This window comes from Drosophila tropicalis, unplaced genomic scaffold (genome assembly GCF_018151085.1).
Source record: "Drosophila tropicalis isolate 14030-0801.00 unplaced genomic scaffold, ASM1815108v1 contig_1109, whole genome shotgun sequence".
Taxonomy (NCBI): Eukaryota; Metazoa; Arthropoda; class Insecta; order Diptera; family Drosophilidae; genus Drosophila; species Drosophila tropicalis.
This window is the reverse complement of record NW_027172477.1, coordinates 102,951-125,403: the sequence shown is the minus strand read 5'-3', so window position 1 is coordinate 125,403 and position 22,453 is coordinate 102,951. Positions and strand designations below refer to the sequence as shown.

Here is a 22,453-nt window from a genome sequence, read left to right as displayed (position 1 = left end):
TTGTTGTTGATAACGTGCTAGCAGCAGCAACCAACAACTACAACAACAGCTAACTCTACATAAAAAACGTATTTCGGCCGCTCTGCCCACTCCTCCATCTATATCGCAGCCCATACTCCATACATACATTTTATTGTTAATGGTTAGCATTCGCTTTTCGATTTTTTTTTTTATTTTATTTTCTGTTGGTTGTACTTTTGTTTCCAACGTCACTTTTGCTTATGGGGGTAGGCTCAAAGCCTATAGAAAAACGCTTTTTATCAAAAAAACAATAAAAAAATCAAAAAAATGCGTACAACTTTGATGAAATCTCAACCGATTTTCGATAATTTAACAACTAAAGTGTGAATTCCATGAAAGTGTATATTCAAAGATTAAGAAGTCTACTATATCGATCATCTGAACTTCTTGTATACGATTATTAGTTCAATTTAATAAAATTTACTTCAGCAAAACACAAAGTTTTCAACTTTTCGATCTTATAATCAGGTTTAAACAATTTAATATTAATTTAATTTCCCTCGATGTGACTTTATGGCAAATAAAGGACGTAAAAACCTTTCTAAAGAAGAATCTGAATCAAATAGGTCTTAAGCAACAATAGATTTGTTATATTGCTTTACAGAATACAAAGGATTTATTCAATCTATTGGCCATTCGAATCTATTCCAGCTACCACAATGAAGTAAAAGTTATATGTTATATCGATGATCATTTTGAGTGTGTGATAAAATATAATACTAATAATTCTAAGATCGATGAGTTTTTTGAAAAGAACATTCAATTCTGACACTGAAGTCAAGAAGTTCAGAGCTTTTATAGGTGAATTCTTACTTGGAGGAGATGACATTTAGATGGTGGTCTACTACATAGTATTAGAATATCCAAGTAACGACATGACCAATTAAAACAAGTGACAAAAAATTATTTTTTGGATTTTTCCCAATTGAATTTTTTCCTTAACTATGGAAGTTCTTTTTGGTCATTAAAAAAATGTCTGCAGTAACATAATAATATCTTGTAGGTAATATTTTAGATTCAATAACTTCAAAGACAAAGACTGCGGACATATGTATGTACTATGATCGATATTGATACGATTTCCCAATATTTGTATTAACTTTAGGAAAATTGCGATAGTTATGTTCTCCATAAATTTATTGATTTCCGTTGACTTTGACATTGGTTTTTTGGTAATGCCTTACATGCCCTCCTCCCTCCTTCCAATCGAGTCCATAGAATTTGAATCGCATAAGTGTCTACCGAAACATTTTCACTTTCTCTTTTTGTAAAGGGTCATTAGGCGCTTAGGCAATATTCAGTAATGTTCGAACTCATTAGGAGGGTTTATTTGTATATGCACTATATGTATGTATGTGGTAAATTCCTGTGGGAGAGCCTTGATGTCAAGTTTTTTCTTCTTTTCTATGTTTTTTGGGGTTTTCCTCACAAATTATAGACCATTGCAAGTCATTACGATCATAGGGCATAGGGCATAAAGCAAAGAAATGCAATTAAAAACACGCAAGTTGTCCATTTCGGTGAAGTTTTGGAAAAGCGCGTGAAATTTTGACGCGACATTTTTGCTTTTCCCGTTTCTTTTGTTTACGATAATGTAAATGATTGATTGGACAGCGTCTAGGGATGATAGCGTGAAGGATTTTATATAAAACGATGAATTGATATATTGTCGTCCATAATTCACTCATATACCTGGCCATAGAGCGGGTTAGTCTGTACATGTATGTACATATATCCATTGCACATATTCAGAGAGAGAGAGAGTGGTTTTCAGGTTAGGTTTACTCAAGGGTAGTTTGAATATATACTATACTATAGCTATAGTATCTACATACAACCTGCCTGCCTACCTGCTATTCTCGAACGTTGCGGTTCAGCGATTTCACGGTATGGCACCGTCACCGTCAACCAGCACCCAGAGCCCGGTACCCGTACTCGTACCCGCACCCGCACCCGTTGTCGAATAAACAAACATTATGCTTTTGGTAATATTCTAGGGAAATTATTTCTACTATGGTGTTTTTTTCCTTTTTATGTTTTTCTTCTATGCCCACTTTCAGTGGAGAAGTGTGAGAACTTTGTCAAACAATTGCTACTGGGTGGTGGATTATTATTAATTTTTATTTGGTTTTCTGTAGCCAATTAATGCTCGCACATGGAGCTAACTAATTCTTTTTAGATGGCGCCACCTGTAGTGGGCTTTACGACAAGTTGGAATGGTATGGTATGGTATGGGGAGTATGTAGGTGATTACGTTGGTAGGGTAAATGCATTGCATGTGTCGCATATATGGAAATTTTCCCGTAATGACAGGGGAGTTGACTACTCCCTCGAAACAGAAACAGAAAACTAAGCTCTTGTGCAGTTCACCATGCTTAAGCAATGATTGGGGGGGTTTTTTCCATTATTGTTGATTGTTGGACAGAGATTGCCAGCGTAATATAGGGTGACTAGACTTTCAAAGGATGGGGATACATAGAACCCCGTGAAACATCAAACAATTGAAATATATTGTTTTTTTACTTACCTAAGTAAAATCTATCTTAAAAATTAATATAATAAAACTAAGCAGACATTGGTTAAAAACATTCGTTAAACTTATTTCAAAAATAAAAACCCTTTTTATAAATAATTTTGCAATGAAAACACACCAAAGGCATAACGTACTTTTGCCCATGTCCTTTCGTTTCTTACTTACTTACTTACTACTTATAGCAGGAAGCAGATAAAGTATGAGAATTGCCAGGTCGGACCACTATATCATATAGTTATAGAAGAAATATAGATGAAGAAATTGAAGTATCTTTATGAAATTTACTAATATGATAGTTTTGGATATAAAATATCAGATCCCGAAATTTTAATCAGATCGGGTAAATAGAACACAAGATACAGTCAATATAAATCGACAGCGCTGCAGCCAGCTTGAAGTCCACAGAGCAGCTGAGCACACGCACACACACAGACGCAACGCTATATGAAGTGTATGTGTATGCGTGCCAATCGCAGCATACAGCAGGAGAAGAAAGAGGAATAGTAATGATATTTGGAATGTGCAGTAATGAATTGACTTACAGAAAAAGAGTTTGGAAAGGAGCTTGTAAAAATATTATGGCCAAGGTCTGCAAGGGTATATAAACTTTAGCACAGCCCAAGTTAGTTTCCTCGATATTTTATAATCCAATATAATCTAAAATATTAAAAAAGAATATGTGACAATTTTTACAAAATAAAAATTACATCGAATAATTCTTTAAATTGACTTTTACCACAGTCTACAAAAAGGGGTAGAACTTTTTATACCATACACCCATAGGGTGAAATGGTATATTAAAGTCGCCAAAATGTATGTAACAGGCAGAAGGAAGCTTCTCCGACCCTATAAAGTATATATATTCTTGATCAGGATGAATAGCCGAGTCGATCTAGCCATGTCCGTCTGTCCGTCCGTCCGTCCGTCCGTCCGTCCGTATGAACACGCAGATCTCGGAGACTATAAGAGCTAGAGCCACCAAATTTGGTATGTATACTCGTGTAGTATGCACATGTTCAGAGTTAATTGGAATTTCGGCCACGCCCCCTTACGCCCCCAGGAATCACATAAAACTGTTTTTCTTAAAAAGTATAACAGCTAGAGACATCAAATTTGGTTTATATACTCGTTTAGTTGGCGCGCAGAAACTAATTGTTTAAACTTTTTGCCACGCCCCCTTCCGCCCCCGGAATTCACATAAAACTGATTTTCTTAAAAACTATGACAGTTACCGACATCAAATTTGGTGTGCAGACTAGTTTAATAGACGCGCAGAAACTGGCTATTTAAAAATTTTGCCACGCCCACTTCCGCCCCCGCAAATCAAACAAAACTGATTTTATCAAAAACAAACAAAGCTAAAGTCACCAAATTTAGTATGTATACTGGCTTAGTATTCGCGCAGAGTATATATATTTTCATATTTTGCCACGCCCACTTCCGCCTCCATAATTTAGAAAAAACTGATTTTCTCCTGTAGTTTTTTGACTATCGCATTCAAATTCTGCAGACTAACTAATCTTATCTATTTCTACAAAACTACCAAATTTTATTGAAATCGGACTAGAAACATGCAAAATATGCGTATGAACGTATTTTACTACGCGGTCCACAAGGCCAGAATTGGCCGTTGGCTAGTAGCGGCGCTAGAGTGCTCGTGTGTTCGTAGAGTGAGCGAGATAGCACATACTATGAAACATGTAAAAACAATTTAATAGACATACATATGTACATTTGGTTTTCGAAATTTAAAAAAATTTGTTTCACCTGGTGTATGGTATACCCGAGTCGACGAGTCGACTTACTTGCTTCATTTCAAGATAGATCTGTACTTCTTTTTGCAAGGTTACCAAAAAACCAGGTACGTCTGTACTTTTTCCCTTAAATAATTGATCTGTAAGGGGGCATGTTGCTAGACATTGGCAACATTTAAAAAAAAAACAGAGGGACGGGGCTAACTTCGACCGCGTCAAAGTTTGTATACCCTTGCAACATTTTTGGTAACTCTATCCTTACCTATTAGCCATCAATGTGGAAGAACGTTTTATCTAAAAAGGCTTAAGCTTGAGAAAGAAAGGCCTACAATCATAGGAAATAACGAAGATATTGATCAAAGTCACTGTTTTCCACCGATCGTTCCTATGGGAGCTATATGATATAGTCACCCGATCTTTATCAAATTCGGCACAGTCATTAACATATATATTAAATTAAGAAATGTTTAAATTAAAAGCAATCGCGTTAAAAGTAACGAAGTTATTTACAAAAGTCACTGTTTTCGACCAATCGTTCCTATGGGAGCTATATTATATAGTCACCCGATCTTGATCAAATTTGGCATAGTCGCTTATAGGCGTAGTAAACTCTCTAATATTAAGTTTCACGACAATAGCTCAGAAAATAACGAAGGTATTGAGAAAGTCACTGTTCGTGACTTGGCCGTTTGTATGGGAGCTATATTATATAGTCACCCGATCTTGATCAAATTTGGCATAGTCGCTTATAGGCGTAGTAAACTCTCTAATATTAAGTTTCACGACAATAGCATAGAAAATAACGAAGTTATTGAGAAAAGTCACTGTTCGTGACTTTGGGGTTTGTATGGGAGCTATATGATATAGTGGTCCGATCCGGCTGAATCCGAGATATACAACGCCTGCAGTATATACAAGCCTACGTGCAAAATTTCAGCTCTGTAGCTCTTACGGTCTAGGAGGAGTTTGCGTTGATTCAGACGGACGGACGGACGGACGGACGGACGGACGGAAATGGCTAGTTGAACTCGTCTCGTCGTGCTGATCAAGAATATATATACTTTGTATGGTCGGAGATGCTTCGTTCTATGCGTTGCACACTTCTGACCAAAATTAATATACCCTTTTTGCAAGGGTATAAAAAGTATTTTTGCATCCCTGAAAACTGGCTTACTCTTTATTTTTACATTATGAAATATTTCTTTGTAAATTAAGCTTTTCAATGGTTCTGTGGTCTAATCCTTCGAAGTGTGAAACCTGATCTTAATCTCAAAAACTAAGTTTCATTCCAGTAGCTTTTTAATTAATGACGTAATTTAATCAAGATCAAGAATAGATGTATGTATGCACTTTATGGGTTCTCTCTTTGCGTTACAAAAGTCTGAAAATAAAATAGAAAATAATATACTACGATGATCGAAGTACTTTCCGACTGGATTCATCAAAATGACTTTCGAAATGCTAATCTAATTTGTTTTATTTCAAGCTGAAACTAACCAATTTGTTCATATATTGATTGGTTATACAATTTTGGTATTATTAAGCAGGATTGTTTTTGGTGTATGTTATAAACTAAGTAACTTTGTTATATAATATAATTAGTTCATACTTATATCTGTAATATTTAAGATTTTGGAAAAAACTTCTTGCCCACCAAAAAAACAGACTTTCCTTTGTTTAAATGCATCTGTGGGAAAAAACGAAATAGACTAGGAAGTCCATTTTTACGGCTCATCAGATGATGAATACAATAATTCTGAATAAAATTATTCCATTAAGTTACTTAGGTGCCGAGAAAATCAGAACCTAAAGTAAAAAAAAAACATCATAAAATCCGTGGCATCAAACATCCTAAAATATGGCAAAAACTAATTTATAAAAAGGAAAAATTATGCACTACAATGTGAATAAGGGACATATATAATTTGAAGCTGGTTATCACAAATTTATTCGATCAGTTCGGTAAGAAGTTTTTATTGACTTTATAATTACGAAAACCTATAAAATGCAGTTTTTCTCAATCTTCAATTTATTTTAAATTCAAAATATCAGCTGTTATTGGGCCAAACATATGTTTCCATTATTGACCCTGACATAAATACCGCCCAAAAGATATTTCCCACATGCCTAAAATATTCTGTTTTTTTGTGTTGTTGTTTTTTGTTATTTCTTTTTGCCGCAAAAGTAACGTATTGTTGGCCATGCCAAAGAAAAAAACGGTTTGAAGAATTCTTGTAGTCGACATTTTTATTATAAAAGATAATAAATAATTACAAGAGGGTCTCTGAAAATTGCCTCATGTTGCAGGTAGACGATTTAAATGTAGCAATGTGGCTGTGGTGTTCCCCTCTTGGCATTTTACCTCGTGCCACGTTAATGCCGGCTGCTGTTGCAGGTTTAACTGCAGGTGCAGAAATCAACGAACCGAGTCCCCAGTCACCAGGGATATGACTTGTCTGTGTGTGCGTGTGTGCGAAGCGGAAGGAAGCTGTTGAGCGGGTCAAAACACTTGGCCCAGAAACCTGTTCGTTTCGATCATCCCCAAAAGAGCCAGCTCGCGCGCCTTTTAGTTGACTCTATAGTAGAGTAGATGATCATTGGCAAGCTGCTGTTGTTGTTCATCGTCACTCATTTGGCAGGTTGTTTCTGTTTCGTTTAGGGGTTTGTCTCCCGCCTTCTTAACGGCAACTGTGACTCGTGTGCATTGACCTAAAATATGTACAACAAGAAAACCAAAGGGCCAACAGAAGACATCTCGATGCGTCCATTGAATCGCTAAACTTTTTCGAAAAGATCTAGATGTCAATTTTGAAGAACTTCTTCGCCCGATGACTTCCTACAGCAACCTTTGGTTTTAGGTTTATTGTTGGCTTAAATCAAAAAGTTAGACTGTAAATACTTGCCTTCTATAGCGAAAATTATTTCAAAATCAAAACACATTTCTTCAAAATTTTATTTGTAATAATTTTCGGCTCGTTCTTTTTTTTATGTTTTTTTTTTTTTTTGTTCTTTTTTTCGGTTGAGACAATTTTTAATTTAATGCGAAGCTTTGTTTTGTTTTTTTTTTTTAGTTTTTATGCTTTTTCATTATTTCTTTGGATTTTCATTTATTAACTAGATTTTTTCTTGCACTTCCATTTGTTTTTGTTTGTGTTTTCTTATTTTTGTTGTTGTTCTTGTGTGTGTATTTACATTTCTTCTGTTTTCTTTGCTTTGTTTAAGTTTTGGTTTTATGCAATTTTTAATAAATATTTTTTTTTTTTTTTTGGTTTTAATTTATTTTTATTATATATATAAAAAAATTGTGTGTTGTGTATTCATCAATCTCTAACAGTTTTCATTTTGTTATTTTAAATTTTTGTGAAATGATTTCGGGAAAAATTAAACTTAAATGCTTTCTAATCATTCAAATCGATTTTTGTATACCCTTGCATAAGGAATCGCCAACTTAGTCAGACCTTTGAACGGAGAGAAGGAGACCCAAAAATATATGTATATATTTGATCAGCCTAGCAAGTCGATTCGATATACCGATTTCGGTCTGTGCCAATCAACTTTACGACTTAAAAAATAAAAAAAGAATATATCAACGATTTGAAATACATCGCACTGCAAAGGTATATGAACTTCGGCGTAGCCAAAATTTTGGTTTTTCGATTTTTTTTTTTAATTTTTTGTTGTTGTTTTTATTCAATATATTCTTCTATATAAGTTTTGTTGCATTATCTAACAAACTAGCAAACAATTGAGTTAAACTTTCTTAATGAATTAAGTAAATTTTTGTTCCGTTTTACTTGTTTTAAGAAATAATTAATTTATTGATAAAATGAATTAACAACTATTATGAAACGGTTTACATAAATATTTCGCACTTTTGTAAACTTTTCACTTCTGTTTGTTTTCTGTTGGGTTTATTTACATGTTGTGTTGTTTTTTTAATGTTGTTCTTAACCGAAATTTTAAAGCCTTTAATATTAGAGAATTTAAAAAATTTTGCTGTGTGTGTGTGTCTGTGTGTTTTCTTATTAGGTTATTAGAATTGTCATTTTGTTTTTTTTTATTTTTGTAATGTTTTCAATTGCTAGCATCCAGCAATATTTTTTTATTTTTAGAAATATAATTGAAATTTGTTTATGCTTTTCTCTTTAATTAATTTTATTAAATTTTTTTTACTTAGTTTGCTCCAATTTTTATTTTTTAAATTATTATTTCTAAATTTTTTTGTTCATATATTTATATTTTATTTAGTGTTTATTTTTTATATTGTTATCAGCTGTGCTGCCTGTGAGAAGTTATAAGAAATAATTGAACAGATAAAATCGGAGTACCGACTTCACGATACCCTGTACCAAGTGGGAGTGCCACGAAACTGGTTTTGTTATGGTTAAGATCGAATAAGAAACCAATAAAAAAATTGTGTAATTTCAATTAAAAGTCAATTTGATGGGAGTACTGAGAAATAAAAAGAATCGAGATTTCGGCTACAATCTTTTTTTTGCAAACTTATCATAAGATATAGTTAGCATTTATTGTTAGCCGATTTTGATTATCATTTGGGTATAGTTTTTGGAATTGGCATCGTATTTTGCTACAGGATACAGGTCGTGTGGAATATGCCAAACGAAAATGAGTTAAAGCCAAGGCCAAGCAACAAAGTTTTACTACAAGGCACCTTCCCTTCTCTCCCAAATGTTTATATATTAAATTTATTTATTATTATTTGTTTACTTTTTTTGTTTTAAATATTCATTAATTCTGGATTTTACTATTATTTTTTTTGTTTTACTTTTGTTTTTGTACATTCCTTAATATTGGCCACACATTTCATATTGATCAACCCGCAACAAATTTTCAAATATTTCATTTCTTTCGTTTTGGACGTGATTACATTTGTATTTTAGTTATATACGTTTTTGTTCAGCATTTTTAGCATTGCTTAGTTGTTGTTCTTGTTGTTTTTATTTTTCTCTCTTTTGGTTTAAATGTCTACAAAAAGATTGTCCTTGTCTTTTGGTGGCTTGCAAAAAACTTAAAAATTGTAACATTAAATGGAATTTGTGAACTAAAAAAGGCAAACCGATAGCTAGAATTGAATTACAAAATATGGAATTTGCAAAAAAGCTTCTCTCCTTGTTGTTGTTCAAAAACCAATTTATGTTTTTTTATATTAAATATTATTTTTGTTTTTTTTTTTTTTTTTTTTTTTTTTTTTTTTTTTTTTGTAACGGTGGCCCTCATTAACCTGCTCTCAATAAATTAGAGTTAAATTTTCTTATATTTTTTTATGCTTTTAGTTTAAATTTTTTTCGTTTTTGGTTATCACAAGGTTTTAATTTTTTTTTTCTTTTGGGTTTTAGAGTTTTAGTTAGTTGTGCTTTATTTTAGGCAATGGTTTTTTTTTTTTTTAGAATTCCTTTTATCTTGCAGGGACATAAATTTTATCTAAAATACATGGCTGTTGTGTGTGTGTGTGTATGTAAGTGTGATGGGTTTGATTGGGTGTGTGGGGCTTGGCAAATGCTTTATAGTTAGGCTACATTTAATGTATATATATTTAAGTATATATATCTTTGTTTTATTTTTGTTTAAGAGATTTAGTTTTCTATTATAACTTTGATATGTATATTAAGAAAATGTAGTTTATCCAATTCCTGCTGCTACGAAACGCAAACACAAACTGAAAAGTCAAGACTAAAGTGTACTCGAAACGTTTAACTAAACACTTTAAAGGCATATCAAATATGATAAAGTTGATTAACAATTATTACTTTTCGTATTTGTCAGTATTATTTTTGGTTTTTGTGTCTTCTCTTTTTTTATTTTCTTTTTGGTTTTTAAAGGTTTTTAGCAAAATAAGTTGGATTACAAATATATTTATGTTGGTTCTACTTTCGTTTTGAAATCTTTTGATTTATCAAGTTGTTTTGTTAGTTTTGCCATAGCCTACTTTTGGGCATAAATGAAATAAGTCATGCCATTAACGAAACTCCAAACCATGAAAAAAAAAAACCGTTCCCATTTTAAACTGGCTCTTAACAAGAAGGGAACGAATTAAACAATGTTTGACGATGGTTTCGATGGTTGTTTTTAACTAATACGAAGCTAAAATTTGCTAATTCATTAAAATTATCATGAAATTGATTGAATTTAGGGTGAAATTATTTTTAGAACCGCGTTCGATTTGTCTACTTAAATTAGCTTTTCATTGCCGCTTAATCAGTTTTCGATTTCATTTATCATTTGTTTATCTATGAAAGAAATCCTCGATATATTGGCCTTAGGATCTGGTTAACAAGATGGTTAACATTCTATAAAGTGTGATCCTACAGCTTTCTACATTGCATCTAGAATTACATAAGGCGAATTTGGAAAACCCCAACTAGCCTGATTTTATTTAAACAATTTAATGTAATATAATTATAACTGGTTTTTGGTTCGTTTTAAAGTATTTGAGGTAAAAAAATAAAACAAAAAAATAGAAAATCCCTTGTAACGCATAGAAAATCAAACATTTATTGAAAGAAAAACAATGAAAATGAATATATAAAGCAAATATAAATTTCAATATTATGTATATAGTGAATGCTGATTTCAAATGAATAACAATTTCCTCGTTGATTTATGGTTTTTAGTTGGTTGTTTGTTTGCGATTTTTGTTTTGTTTTGCGTTTTTTGTATTTTTCGACATATGCGGAGGCAAATTTGAACTAATTTGAATTGAACAAAAACTTGACTAGAATTGTTGTAAATATACATATGTATATGCATTATGTGTGTATGTTGTGTATGTATAAATATGTTTGTTTATAGTTTTTGGATTTTTTGTTTTGTTTATTTTGCATTTTTTTTGTTGCATTTTCTTGGTATTTTTTTTTGTTGTGACTACGCCATAGGTAAAGCTTTAAAGCTGTTTTAAAGATTTCTTTTGTCTTTTGTGTGATTTACATATATTTTGTTTAAAGTTTTTATTTTTGGTACTTTCAGCATAAGTTTTAAATTTTATATATGTATATTATTTTACATTTTTCCTTTTCGTTTAACTAATGCATTTTCGAGCATATGCAAAAAAATTGCAAAGTTTTTTTTTTGGTTTTTTGGTTTTCATTTTGTTTGTTCTAATTAAAATTTTTCTATTTAAAAAAAAAAAAAGGCAGTCGAAAATGTTTTTGTATTCTTCATTTTTGTTTAACAACTTTTTCTCTGTGTCTGTGTATGTCTGTGTGTGTGTGGTTGTGTTGGTGTTCCTCATTTGTTTTAGGTTTTGTTAACAACTCAGTTTTAAACTAATATATTTTTGTTTTTTGTTTTTGCATAAATATTTATCACTTTGAATTAATTAAATTACTTTGTGTTTCCCTTTGTTACATTAAAATTAAATGATTAAACGAGTTTCTTTTTTGCTTATTTCGTTCTTTTTTCTTTGGTTTTTGTTGTTGTTTATGACATTTTTGCGTATCATTTTTGTTTTTATTTCTTAAGTTTCTTTTTTGTGTTACTTAATTTGGTTGTTGTTTTATTTAGCGCTTTGTGAGATTGGGTCTCTGGGTGTTGTGTGTGTGTGTGTGTGTGTGTGAGAGTGTGTATGCTTAATTTTACGAAAATCCTTTATAGTGTACAAAGAAGAATATGAGAAATATGGCATAAGCAGTTGGAAATGTAATTCTAGCAATGACATCAATCGTCTTGGCCACACGAATCGGATGAGGTGGCTCTTTCTTTCGCACCTGAACGAAACAAGTCTGTAACAGAAATTGAAAAAAATTCAGTTCAGAATGTTGAAAATAACTTTAGAATTAAGTTTAATTGTTGAAAGAAAAAAACAAGTTGACTTTAACGTTTGACTACAAGTAAAGACAATTTTTGAATCAATCTTATAGTATATAGATAGACAAGTCTTTTTCTCGTAATTTTAATTTTCTCATTAACACTTTTACTTTTTACACCTTTCTCAAATTTATTTACTATTCTTCAATTTGTTGAAGACAATATATTTAGGTGAATAAATATCATCTTTACTTTAATTTACTTTATTTATTGTAAGGAAGCAACCAGGTATTTAAAAGGGCAAACTGTGATACTAATCGAAATGGAATTGAGCAGTATTTATTAATTACTTGTTCATTATTTTTGTTTTCTATTAATTGAAATAAATTTCCCAAATGCTTGTACTCTAATTATTTCGAAAATTAAATTTTTGGACTGTGTTATCTTTTAAGTAAATTGATTGTTTTTAAGATTTTCATTCCATGAAGGACAATTTAAAATCTGTTCCCTTTCTTTTTGTAACATCTAACTACGTATACATTTTATATATACAAACATTTCCATGTGATATCATTATAAAAACCTGAAAATAACTATTTTAGTTTTGCACATAACGACTATTTTAATAAATACTAGCACTTTTGCGATACATGGTCAAAAATGGATCAAACAACAAATTCGATTTTTTTTAAATCGCGAATGAATGTTGGAAAGTGTTAAAAAAAACTGCTGTTACACTTGGATTTTCTTAGTTAAAAAGTTATGTTTTTACTATATACATAAAGCTTTGCCAAATCTATTGATAAACACTAAAAGGTATTCTTTATACTTCAGAGTCAAACGTTGCAGATACTTATTTTTTCGATACTTGATGTTCCATTTACTTTACCTCTGTGGCACAACCATTGTTGGCCGAATGGGTGCACGGACTGTTGTTGCTGCCGCCGCCGCAGGTGGTGCATGCCACTATTTCATTTGTTGCCCCGGCATCGCGTCGCTTTTCGCCCTGATAGATGGCGGTAAATTTAAAAAACTTTTGCGTTAGTTTCAATTCGATTTACATTGGTTTGGTTTGGTTTGGTATTTTTTTTTTTTATTAGGTTTTTTAAAGGTATTTAGTTAAGAGAGAAGGAAAAAAGAACGAAATTATTTACACGCAAATAACAATATACGCTGACACACACATCCACACACACACGCACACACAGACACACTCATATACAACAAGACAAACAAAAGAAACATGAAACATTATTAGTTCGTTTGCATTTTAGGATAAAAGCAAAAGGCATTCAAATGGCTAATGGAAATTAATAGACAAAAAGTTGACAAAAATATTATTGTATTAAAATAATTACAAATAAGAGTGTGAAATTTGAAGAATTTTTGGTTTTTATTAAAAGCGGCAGCACGAAAGAAATCACTACAAAAGCTAAAGCCAAATTTCAAGATCAGTCAAACTTTTCTTTAGAACTGTGAAAATATTTCCGAAATTCTTTTCTTTGCTTGATTTGTTGCTGTTTTTGTTGTTGTTGTTGTACTTACGGGCTGTTTATTTGAAAATTTTGAATAATATCAAATGAGCGGCATTAAATTTAGAAAAGAAAATGTTGAAGAAAATTTGTAATTATTAGATTCACAAAAGTTTTCTTGGTGGTTCTAGTGTAATATTCTTTTCTTTTGCACATAAAATAGTTAGTTATTTTATATATAGATATATATTAATTTATTTTTGTAAGCTCTTTTGTTAGTTTTTGTTTAGTTTTCTTTTGGTATAAATGAGATAGAGAGAGAACACGAGAGCGAGAGATAATGGCATGAGAATTTTGCTATGTGAAATGGAAATCATATTTTCATTTTGTGTTCCAACACTGTTCGATATTGAAATGTGTAAAACGGGCGTTTTCCAGCTTTCGTGTTTTCAAAGTGAAAAACCGACAAAAATGGAAAAAACCAACCAAAACAAAAAAATAAATAAACGAAACTCAAATCTATGCAAATAACAACAACAAAATGTTGATTGGTAATTGAATTTGGGCAATGAATTATGAATGATTAACTACATAACAATGTGTATATACATATTAAAACGATTCGGTATTAGGTGGCCAGGTGGTTCAAAGCTTCGTTTTGTATGGGTGTGTGTATATGTCTCTATAAATAGGCATATATAGCGTGCTTAGATATTAGGTACAGTTGACACCACAAAAAGCTTAGTTTTATTTTACAGGCTTTTGGATGGGATAAATACGATTTATTAAGACAAATAAATGTTTAAATTAGTAAGAATAAGTTACAGTGTATAACGAATTGCAGTTTCTCATCAAATTACCCATATTTGAATATTAAATATATATAATTAATGGTTAACCTTTACTATTCCACATAATCGCCACTTGAAGTGCCTACGGTGTCTTATCTATATAATTAACTTTAAAATGAGTTGCAATTTTTCAACACACAAACGGACACACACACACACACACACACACAAATGTTATAAATAGTCCGCAGGGAATGCTCCACAGAAAGGAAGAGAAATTAGCTGCAAACGCTCAAAAGTATGCTACAATTTATTACACCTACAACAGGATCACGTACACACAAAGTACAGTTTGTGTTGGCTGACAGTCGACGACTAGACTAGATATCCAGCCGGGTACAAAATGCATTTAGATAAACTTGCTGACTTTTGTGCAAGTGCCTGATAAGATTTATTAGCTAATTTAATAAGAAGAAGTGCACTGAAAATTATATGAAGTTCCAAATAAATTGACAATAACTGCATTTATTTCAAATGAAATAACCTAATGATCACAGTTGATTTTATTAGATGGTATAATTTAAAAGCTTATGTCATTTAAATTGAGTAATTGATAAAAAAAAGGAGATGAGGAATTGAATTCCTAGTCAGATAAAGCTAGTCAGATTACTTTTTATTTATAGTTCACCTCCATAAATTAGCACAAATGCTTTGATCCGAGTATTATTTCAGTATTTTTGACAACACTCTTGGCATTTCATTCACCTTGGATGTTTGTCGTCCTTGTCGGTTTTCGATTTCTGTTTGCACCAAGTGTCACACAAATCAACTTATCTCAACGCTCCAATTGCAACTACATAAATCATTAAAATATCTTGCAAAAAATAAAACTATCAGAATGACATCCGCTTGCAGCAAGATAGCCGTAACGCCGCTCTTCAACAACGAAAAAAAATAAGAGAAAAACAACGAAAATGTAAAACAGAAACAAACAAATTCAAACGGGGCGTGATGAAAGACCATTCTGTGGCACTTCCGACAGCGAAAAGGAGAAGAGATAGAGACAGCAGTTACCACGAGAAAGATAGAGGGAGATGGAAAATGAGCACGAAGCAGTGCAGCGAAGAATCCTCTACCAGTGGGGTGCGGTGGGGTGAAAAGAAACCCTTCGAAAATGGCGAAAAATGGCAAAAATGTTTTTGCGCCCATTAACATGTAAATTAAAAATGTTGTATGCGTTTAAATTGGCGCCTGCTGTAGTCCTTACCAACCATTCCGGTTGCCCAGGCGCCTCAGGTAAATAATCTGATGGTGAGGAACACACAGCACACAGGAGAGCTGGGCTGGGACACACGGCACGGATGGCGGACAACTCTGCCACAACAGGACAACAACATAATTATTCATGAATGGCCCCGGAAAAGTGGAAAATACAGTAATGAGCCAGAGTGCGACTGCGAGTAGCGAGCAGAGAGCAGCGAGCAGCCAACAACCAACAATCAGCAACGAGCCAGCGAAAATGAAACACAAACAAACAAAATGATGGAGGAAGACATTACGTTTCTGGTACATGCGTCATAATTGCCTGAAATATTCTGCCAGGGGATTTTCATAAGCCAGCAAGAAGAATCCTTTGGGGAATTTCGCAAGTGTTTGCGGGTGTATTTTCTCTATGACGCCATGTGAGTGTGTCTGTGTGTGTGCCTCTCTGACTATCTCTGTGTGTGATTGTGTGTGTGTGTGTGTGTAGAATGCATAACTGACAGCCAAATTTGAGCTTACTCTCTGCACTTTTGTTATCCTGACTAATTGCAATGAGCAACAAAAATACACACCAAACGCTTGAAGCCCTATTTTGTAGCATACTTTTGGGCTTAAGGTAACTTCTTTGTTGCTATGCGAAATTATCGCATTGCCTCTTACAAAAAAAAAAAAACAAAGGACACAAGACAAATCGAGCTCATAAATTCAGAAAAAAGAAAACAAGATTTTCAGACTAATTAACCAAAAGTAGAGAATCAGAAATGGGAGGATGTTCAGTCTGTTCAAAACGAATTATCCAAAAATGTTAATCTATTTACTATATGAAACTTTTTTTGGCGAAATGCTTAAAAGGTGATAATTTGATTGGGTAATACTTTTAAGTAGCAACAATCTCATTGATAAAGATTTGAGCTCAAATTTTAATTGTCCACACCAAATGTTATGCTAATTGCCTAAGAATTAACTTCTCTTTTTTCCAGACGCGCACTTTAAAATCTGAGTTGGGGGGTTTTTTTGTGGGATTACAATTGGGTACAGGTTGGGTAAGTGCGCCTTAATGCAGTTAACTCATTGTTAGTCTTTCATTTAAAGTTCGATTGCAAGTTGTAAGGGGGTAAAAAGTTTTTGTGTTTGTTTGGCAAATTGCAATCAAAATAACCGCAGGCAATAAACTTTTTGAGGATTTTCTTTGGCAAAACTTTGTTTGTGTTATTTTACAATTGTTATTGGTTAGTAGACGTAGGCGACGGCGACGACGATGACGACGACGACGACGACAAAAATGAAAGAACAAAAACAAGGGGGCAGGACTTATGTTTTTTTGGTAGCTTCATGTCCATTACTCACAGTTTCGATAGCTGCTGACTCTTTCAGCAGGGTGCTGGTGATGCTGGTGGCAATACCAATGCCGATGTCGGTACCAGAACCGGAGCCGGGTCCGGTAATAACACAGGTTTCCGCATAAACGGAAGCCGGTGAATTGGAGCGCGATGATTTTTTACGCGGTGGTTTTAATGGCAATTGCTGCTCTTGCTGATGCAATCGCTGACGTTCGGTCATTTCCATATCGTGGGTTTCATCGCTTCCCTGCTCCCCTTTGGTGGATGTTTCGCTTTCGATGCGTACCATGACGAGAGCGGGTGTACTTGTGGCCACCGAACGGCGCAATGCCATCGTTGACTCACTCTCCTGGTCTGGATTCACATCCAAACGCTGTTCATCTTTAAATTTCACACGGGTAGCCGTCGTGGTGGGCTCCTCATAAATGTGCTCGGCAATAATCGCAGATTTGCCACCTGTGGGCGATGTGGAAGTGGATGGAGTTCGAGCAGCCGCTTTCCGTTTTATCGAACGGGCACGTAGATTTTGTACGGCTGCACCGATGATGCCACCGTGGGCCTCCTGCCAACGCATACCAGCACCGCCGCCGCCGCCAAAAAAGTCCTCCGTATCGGGTTGCAAACGTGGCGTTGCCGATCCAGCTGTTGCTGGGGTGTGGGTCATTGTTGACATGGCCGGTGTGGCTCCAGCGCTTGCCTTTTCGAACGACAAATCAGCATGAAATTCTCATTCGATTATTTCCTATTTGTTGTTTTTGTTGTTGATGGTTTGTTGGTTTGGGACAGTTGGTGGGTTTGTTTTTACTTTAGATTTTTGAGGGATTGGTTGATTGATTGAGAGAGAGATAATGTTGAGAAAGATACACAGGAGTTTTTAGTTAGGATTCTGTATACATTTGTGATAATTGTAGATTTGCTTTTAAGTTTCAGGTTAAACAATTTGCAATTGTACACAAGTGATGGTTGATCATTCGCAGGGATATTTATATAATTGTTTAGTAAACACATTCGCTTTAGTTGACAAGTCCAAATCTAAGCTTGATTATAACTCACTTTACACAAATCTCAGCCTTAGTTGTTTGTCACGGTTTGTTTTACCATTATTCAAACAAAAAAGCTTTGGCATTCGATTCATGTAAAATAATAAGTGTTTCTTAAATTAAAATTAGCCTTTGAAACTAATTTTTTTTTTGATTTCTTAGAGCATTTGACTAGGCTATCAAATTCGATTCATTTTCACTATTCTCTATTTGTTTATTGACTAAATCAGAGCATTTACCATCTGCCCAAAGTGTTCAAAGGATTCCCAGACTTATTTTAAGGTTCAAGGAACATGGGAATATGTTTTTGAACTTAGAATATTTCCTAGTAATGGAAGCAAAAAAAAAAAAAAACTATCAATATCCAACGTTTTAAAAGTTTTTTACAAAACTTCATGATATGCTCAAAAAATACCCGAAACTAAAAATAGCACCACTTGTAGTATTTTGCAAAATACCGTTATATTTCGCAGAATTGCATAGTAAAAAACACATATTTAACAGTCCCTGGTTCATAGTCAATTTTAAAAGCACCAGCACTAAAAAAATCCAAAACTTTTTAATATAATAGGTCCGGGAAAACACTGCCCCGAAACGTCATCCAAAACCAGGTTTTGGAGGAAAAATCGTATCGTGAAGATGGAAAACTGGTTGGTACTTCCAACAGAATGATCCGAACTGCGATCAATTTGAAACAGAAGCCTTTAACTCGCAGACGAAAGCCAAAACTGAAGCAGCAAGAAGTTGATCCCTTAATGCGAGAGAGCAATAAGGATTCTTTTAAGGCTGTAACAGATCTTAAAAAGGACTTCAACACCCAAACTAGGGTCCAAAGTAGTTGCAATTACCTTCGGAAGAACAATTCAAAAGATTCCAGCCGAAGAAAGCCTCCACTTTAGTTCATAATTTAATAATATTTTGAGTATCTAATCATAACTTATTAATTAATTTTGTTTTATGTCTTTATTTTTTAATTTTATGTGAATATTTAACAAGTTGTGCTATTTTTAGTTTCGGGTATTTTTTTAGTATATCAAGAAGTTTTATAAAAATCTTTGAAAACGTTGGATATTGATAGAATTTTTTTTGCTTCCAATATTAAAAAATATTTTACGTTCAAAAACATATTCACATGTTCCTTGAACCATAAAATAAGTTTGGGAACCCTTTGAACACATTACCTCAGCAAGTGGTGCTATTTTTAAGTTCCCAACTGTATATACCCTTAAAAAGAAGGTATATTAATTTAATAATTAATAGAAAGTATCTCCAATCGTTTAAGATATCTATATACATATATGTATATATGTACATACATATTTTATAATATAGCCAAGGTCGTTCCTGTGTAAGTCCAGCAGTCAAGGGAAGACTGTAGTTAGCCCGACCCAACGTTTTTTTTGTATTTGCTGATAAATTGTTCATGTGAGATCGTGTATTTAGTCTGACTTTCTAATTCTTGGTCAAGTCCCCCCATAATATCAATCTGTTTATTAATACTGAAACTATAAAATTAAAAAATTGATTTATTCTTATGTCTAGGACTAGCGAACTACTATTTTTAGATTAAGCATGAGGCAAACGGTACATACAAAGATCTAGTGTTTGCTTTTGCGTTCAAAGAAAGCCAACTTCTACACACTAAGAAGCTAACACACACAGGCACACACGGATAGACACTCAAACACACAAACATAACTAAATACATTTAAGCATAGGCAATAACAAATACAGTTGCACAAGTTACCAATACTGAAAAGTTGTAATTGTTGCTATTGTTTGCTGTATTTCTCTGTGTTCGATAAAACCCAAAAAACAAAAAATAGTCACCAAAAAATAGACAAAATGCACAACCAAAACAAAACTGAAGCAAATAGAACAAAAAAAAAAAAAACCAAAAAGGCCTCAAAAGTTTTCAGGCAATAAAACAGTATAACAAACAAAAAAAAAAAAAAAAAAACAAACAAAAAAACAAATCAACTACATTTTGTTAGTACTAAAAATACCATAAATTATGGCGGCCATTATTTCCGGTAAGGTTTCTTCTTCTTCTTGTGTGTGTGTGTGTGAGTGCGTGTGTGTGTTGCGCTTATGTGTGCAACTGTGTGTGTGTGTGTGTGTGTGAGTAAATCAATAGTAAACTTAACTAAATTTTTGGGCACACAGAACAAACAAACAAAAATGAACAGAAAAAAGTTCATTTATAATTTAAATGAAAATTTAATTTGATTTAAATAGCATATATATATTTTTTTTCTTGTTGTTGATTGTTGTTTGAAGAGAGCGAAAGAGAGAGAGAGAGAGAGAAAGAGGGAGAATATACATATATATACTATAAACATATATATAGATATATATATATGTATAAATTGGGGCTGTAATTTGATTTGTTTTCCATATTTTGCGGTTCGTAACATTTTTCCCAATTGTAAGTGAGAGACCTTAAAGTGTGTTTCATATATAAATATTTGAACGAATTTCCATTTATTTATTTTATATTTTTTTTTTGTTTTCCCGTTTGAGTTGGATACTTTTTGTTTTTATTTTTTAGAATTGTTTGCATATTTTGCGATATCTTGTGCTTGTTGTTGTCTTTGTTGCTGTTGTGGTGGATGCTGCTGCTTATACTTGTTATGTTGTTGTTGTTGTCATTATTGTTGTTAATTAATTATAATCTTGCAGAAGCATAGTTAGGGCTTATCATGGATTTAAATGGATATACTTAACTGAATCGCAATATAAAATTTGATTTAATATTGAGAAAAAAATGTTCTTTAGATTATGAAACTACTTTAGCATCTATTAGATTTGGTATTTTATCGATTTTGCGTTTTGGCAATAACAAAATGTAAAAAACTAAATACAAATTTGTATTTTTAGATGTATTTGAGTTCATTTTGTAAGTGAACTTTTATTTATATCGGACTCTTCTGTTTTATGTCAAATTTCTAACTTCGAAATTCAACATACCTATAATTTTTGTTAAAATCATTTCTTATTAAAAAAAATAATTTTTGGATGTGAAATAAACATTTTTTTTAAATAGCTAATCATACATTGATGTGGCCAAGTTAATCAATAAAATTTAAACTTATCATTTTACGATTTTATCGAATTGGTGTGCTATATAACGCGCCAAATAGTCCCTTTTCTATTAGGTAAAGCTGGCAAACTATCGATTGCAAATCAAGATTTTTTTGACTATCGATAGTCATGTTTTTTTTTTTGAAAATGTGGCAATATTATGCCTGGGTTGATTAAGTTTTGTTTGGTTTTAGTTTGGTTTTTCAAGAAAACTAAATTATTTAGTTTTCAAAATTCAAAATTCTTTGTAGCTTTTAAGAAGCGTAAGTTCATTAGATCTCAACATACTGTTAAAGTTATAGTTCTGTTTATTCAATAAATGAATCAAATGTTGATCGAGTATAATTTTTGTTTAACTAAATTTTGTATATTTAGTAAACATCTGTAAAATATTTGAATGTTTTTTACCATCAAAGAAGAACAAATTTCAGAGATAATGTCGATCGTATGGGATTTTTTTCCTTGAACTATCGAGAATATCGAATGGGACTTCTATCGATGGGTTGCCATCTCTAGTACTACCTTTATTTTCACATTTAATCGATTCGAATGTATATAAAAGCTATAAATTATAAGTATTAAACGATTATTGCAATAGATCTGCAAGGGTATAAAAACTTCGGTGGACCGAAGTGAGATTCCGGATGTTGTTTTGTTGCTATGGTACAAATGATGAAACACAAAAAGAACAAGAAAACACAGAAATCAAATTATAAAATACTAAAAAAAAAAACGTTAATTAAAACATTAAATTTATATATACTTTTGTATATATATATATATATTAGAGATTATATATATATATATAATATATATACATATATGTATGTATGTATATTTATATGAAATTATACACATTTAAAGCGAGTGCGTCTACTTGATAAGAAAAAAATTCTTAATTGAAATATTATTTGAATCGTATGTATATATATTTTTCTAATTTCGGTTAAAACAAAAAAAAACAAAACCAAAAAAAAAAAAAAAATAAACTAAAACATAAATAAGAAAATTAAAAGGAAAAAGAAGGGGGAAAACAAATACCAAAACCCAAAGGAAAAGTTTCAATGCATTTTCTTTTGTATCAAAGCGAAATTCACATGCCATTTTTAGTATATTTTTTGTTGCTTTTTTGCTGAGTTTTTTAAAAATATTTTTTTAGGGGCTTTGGTAAAGGGTGAGATGGAGATGGGGAGGCGTTGGTGTTGGAGGGATGGTGAAGATGATGTTGTTGCTGATTGGGTGGGGGTGGGAGGATGGTTGACTTTTGTGGGGCACTTGTGAGCGGAAGTGTAGGAACAAACAGGGTGTTTAGAGTGTTCGATTGGCTGGTTGGTTGGTTGGTTGGTTGGATTAGCTGGGTTGGGTGCATGAGTTTGTGGTTGATAGCTTAC

General features: G+C 32.5%; 1 protein-coding gene across 18 annotated transcripts in view; it reads right to left on the bottom strand.

Annotated features, from left to right (window-relative positions):
* Nucleotides 1-10,791: 10,791 nt before the first annotated feature.
* The window catches only part of pHCl-1 (pH-sensitive chloride channel 1), a 61,920-nt gene continuing 50,258 nt past the window's right edge, over nt 10,792-22,453 (bottom strand). For 14 of the 18 annotated variants that reach the window (XM_068286339.1, XM_068286331.1, XM_068286297.1 and 11 more), the window contains 3 exons: nt 16,946-17,635; nt 12,962-13,078; nt 10,792-12,047 (listed from right to left, as the gene is read on the bottom strand). In XM_068286339.1, coding sequence (XP_068142440.1) covers nt 11,901-12,047; nt 12,962-13,078; nt 16,946-17,635 — 954 coding nt within the window. In that variant the 3' untranslated portion in view covers nt 10,792-11,900. The remainder of the gene's footprint in view (nt 12,048-12,961; nt 13,079-16,945; nt 17,636-22,453) is intronic. The other 4 variants (XM_068286406.1, XM_068286414.1, XM_068286425.1 and 1 more) reach the window with 1 other exon arrangement.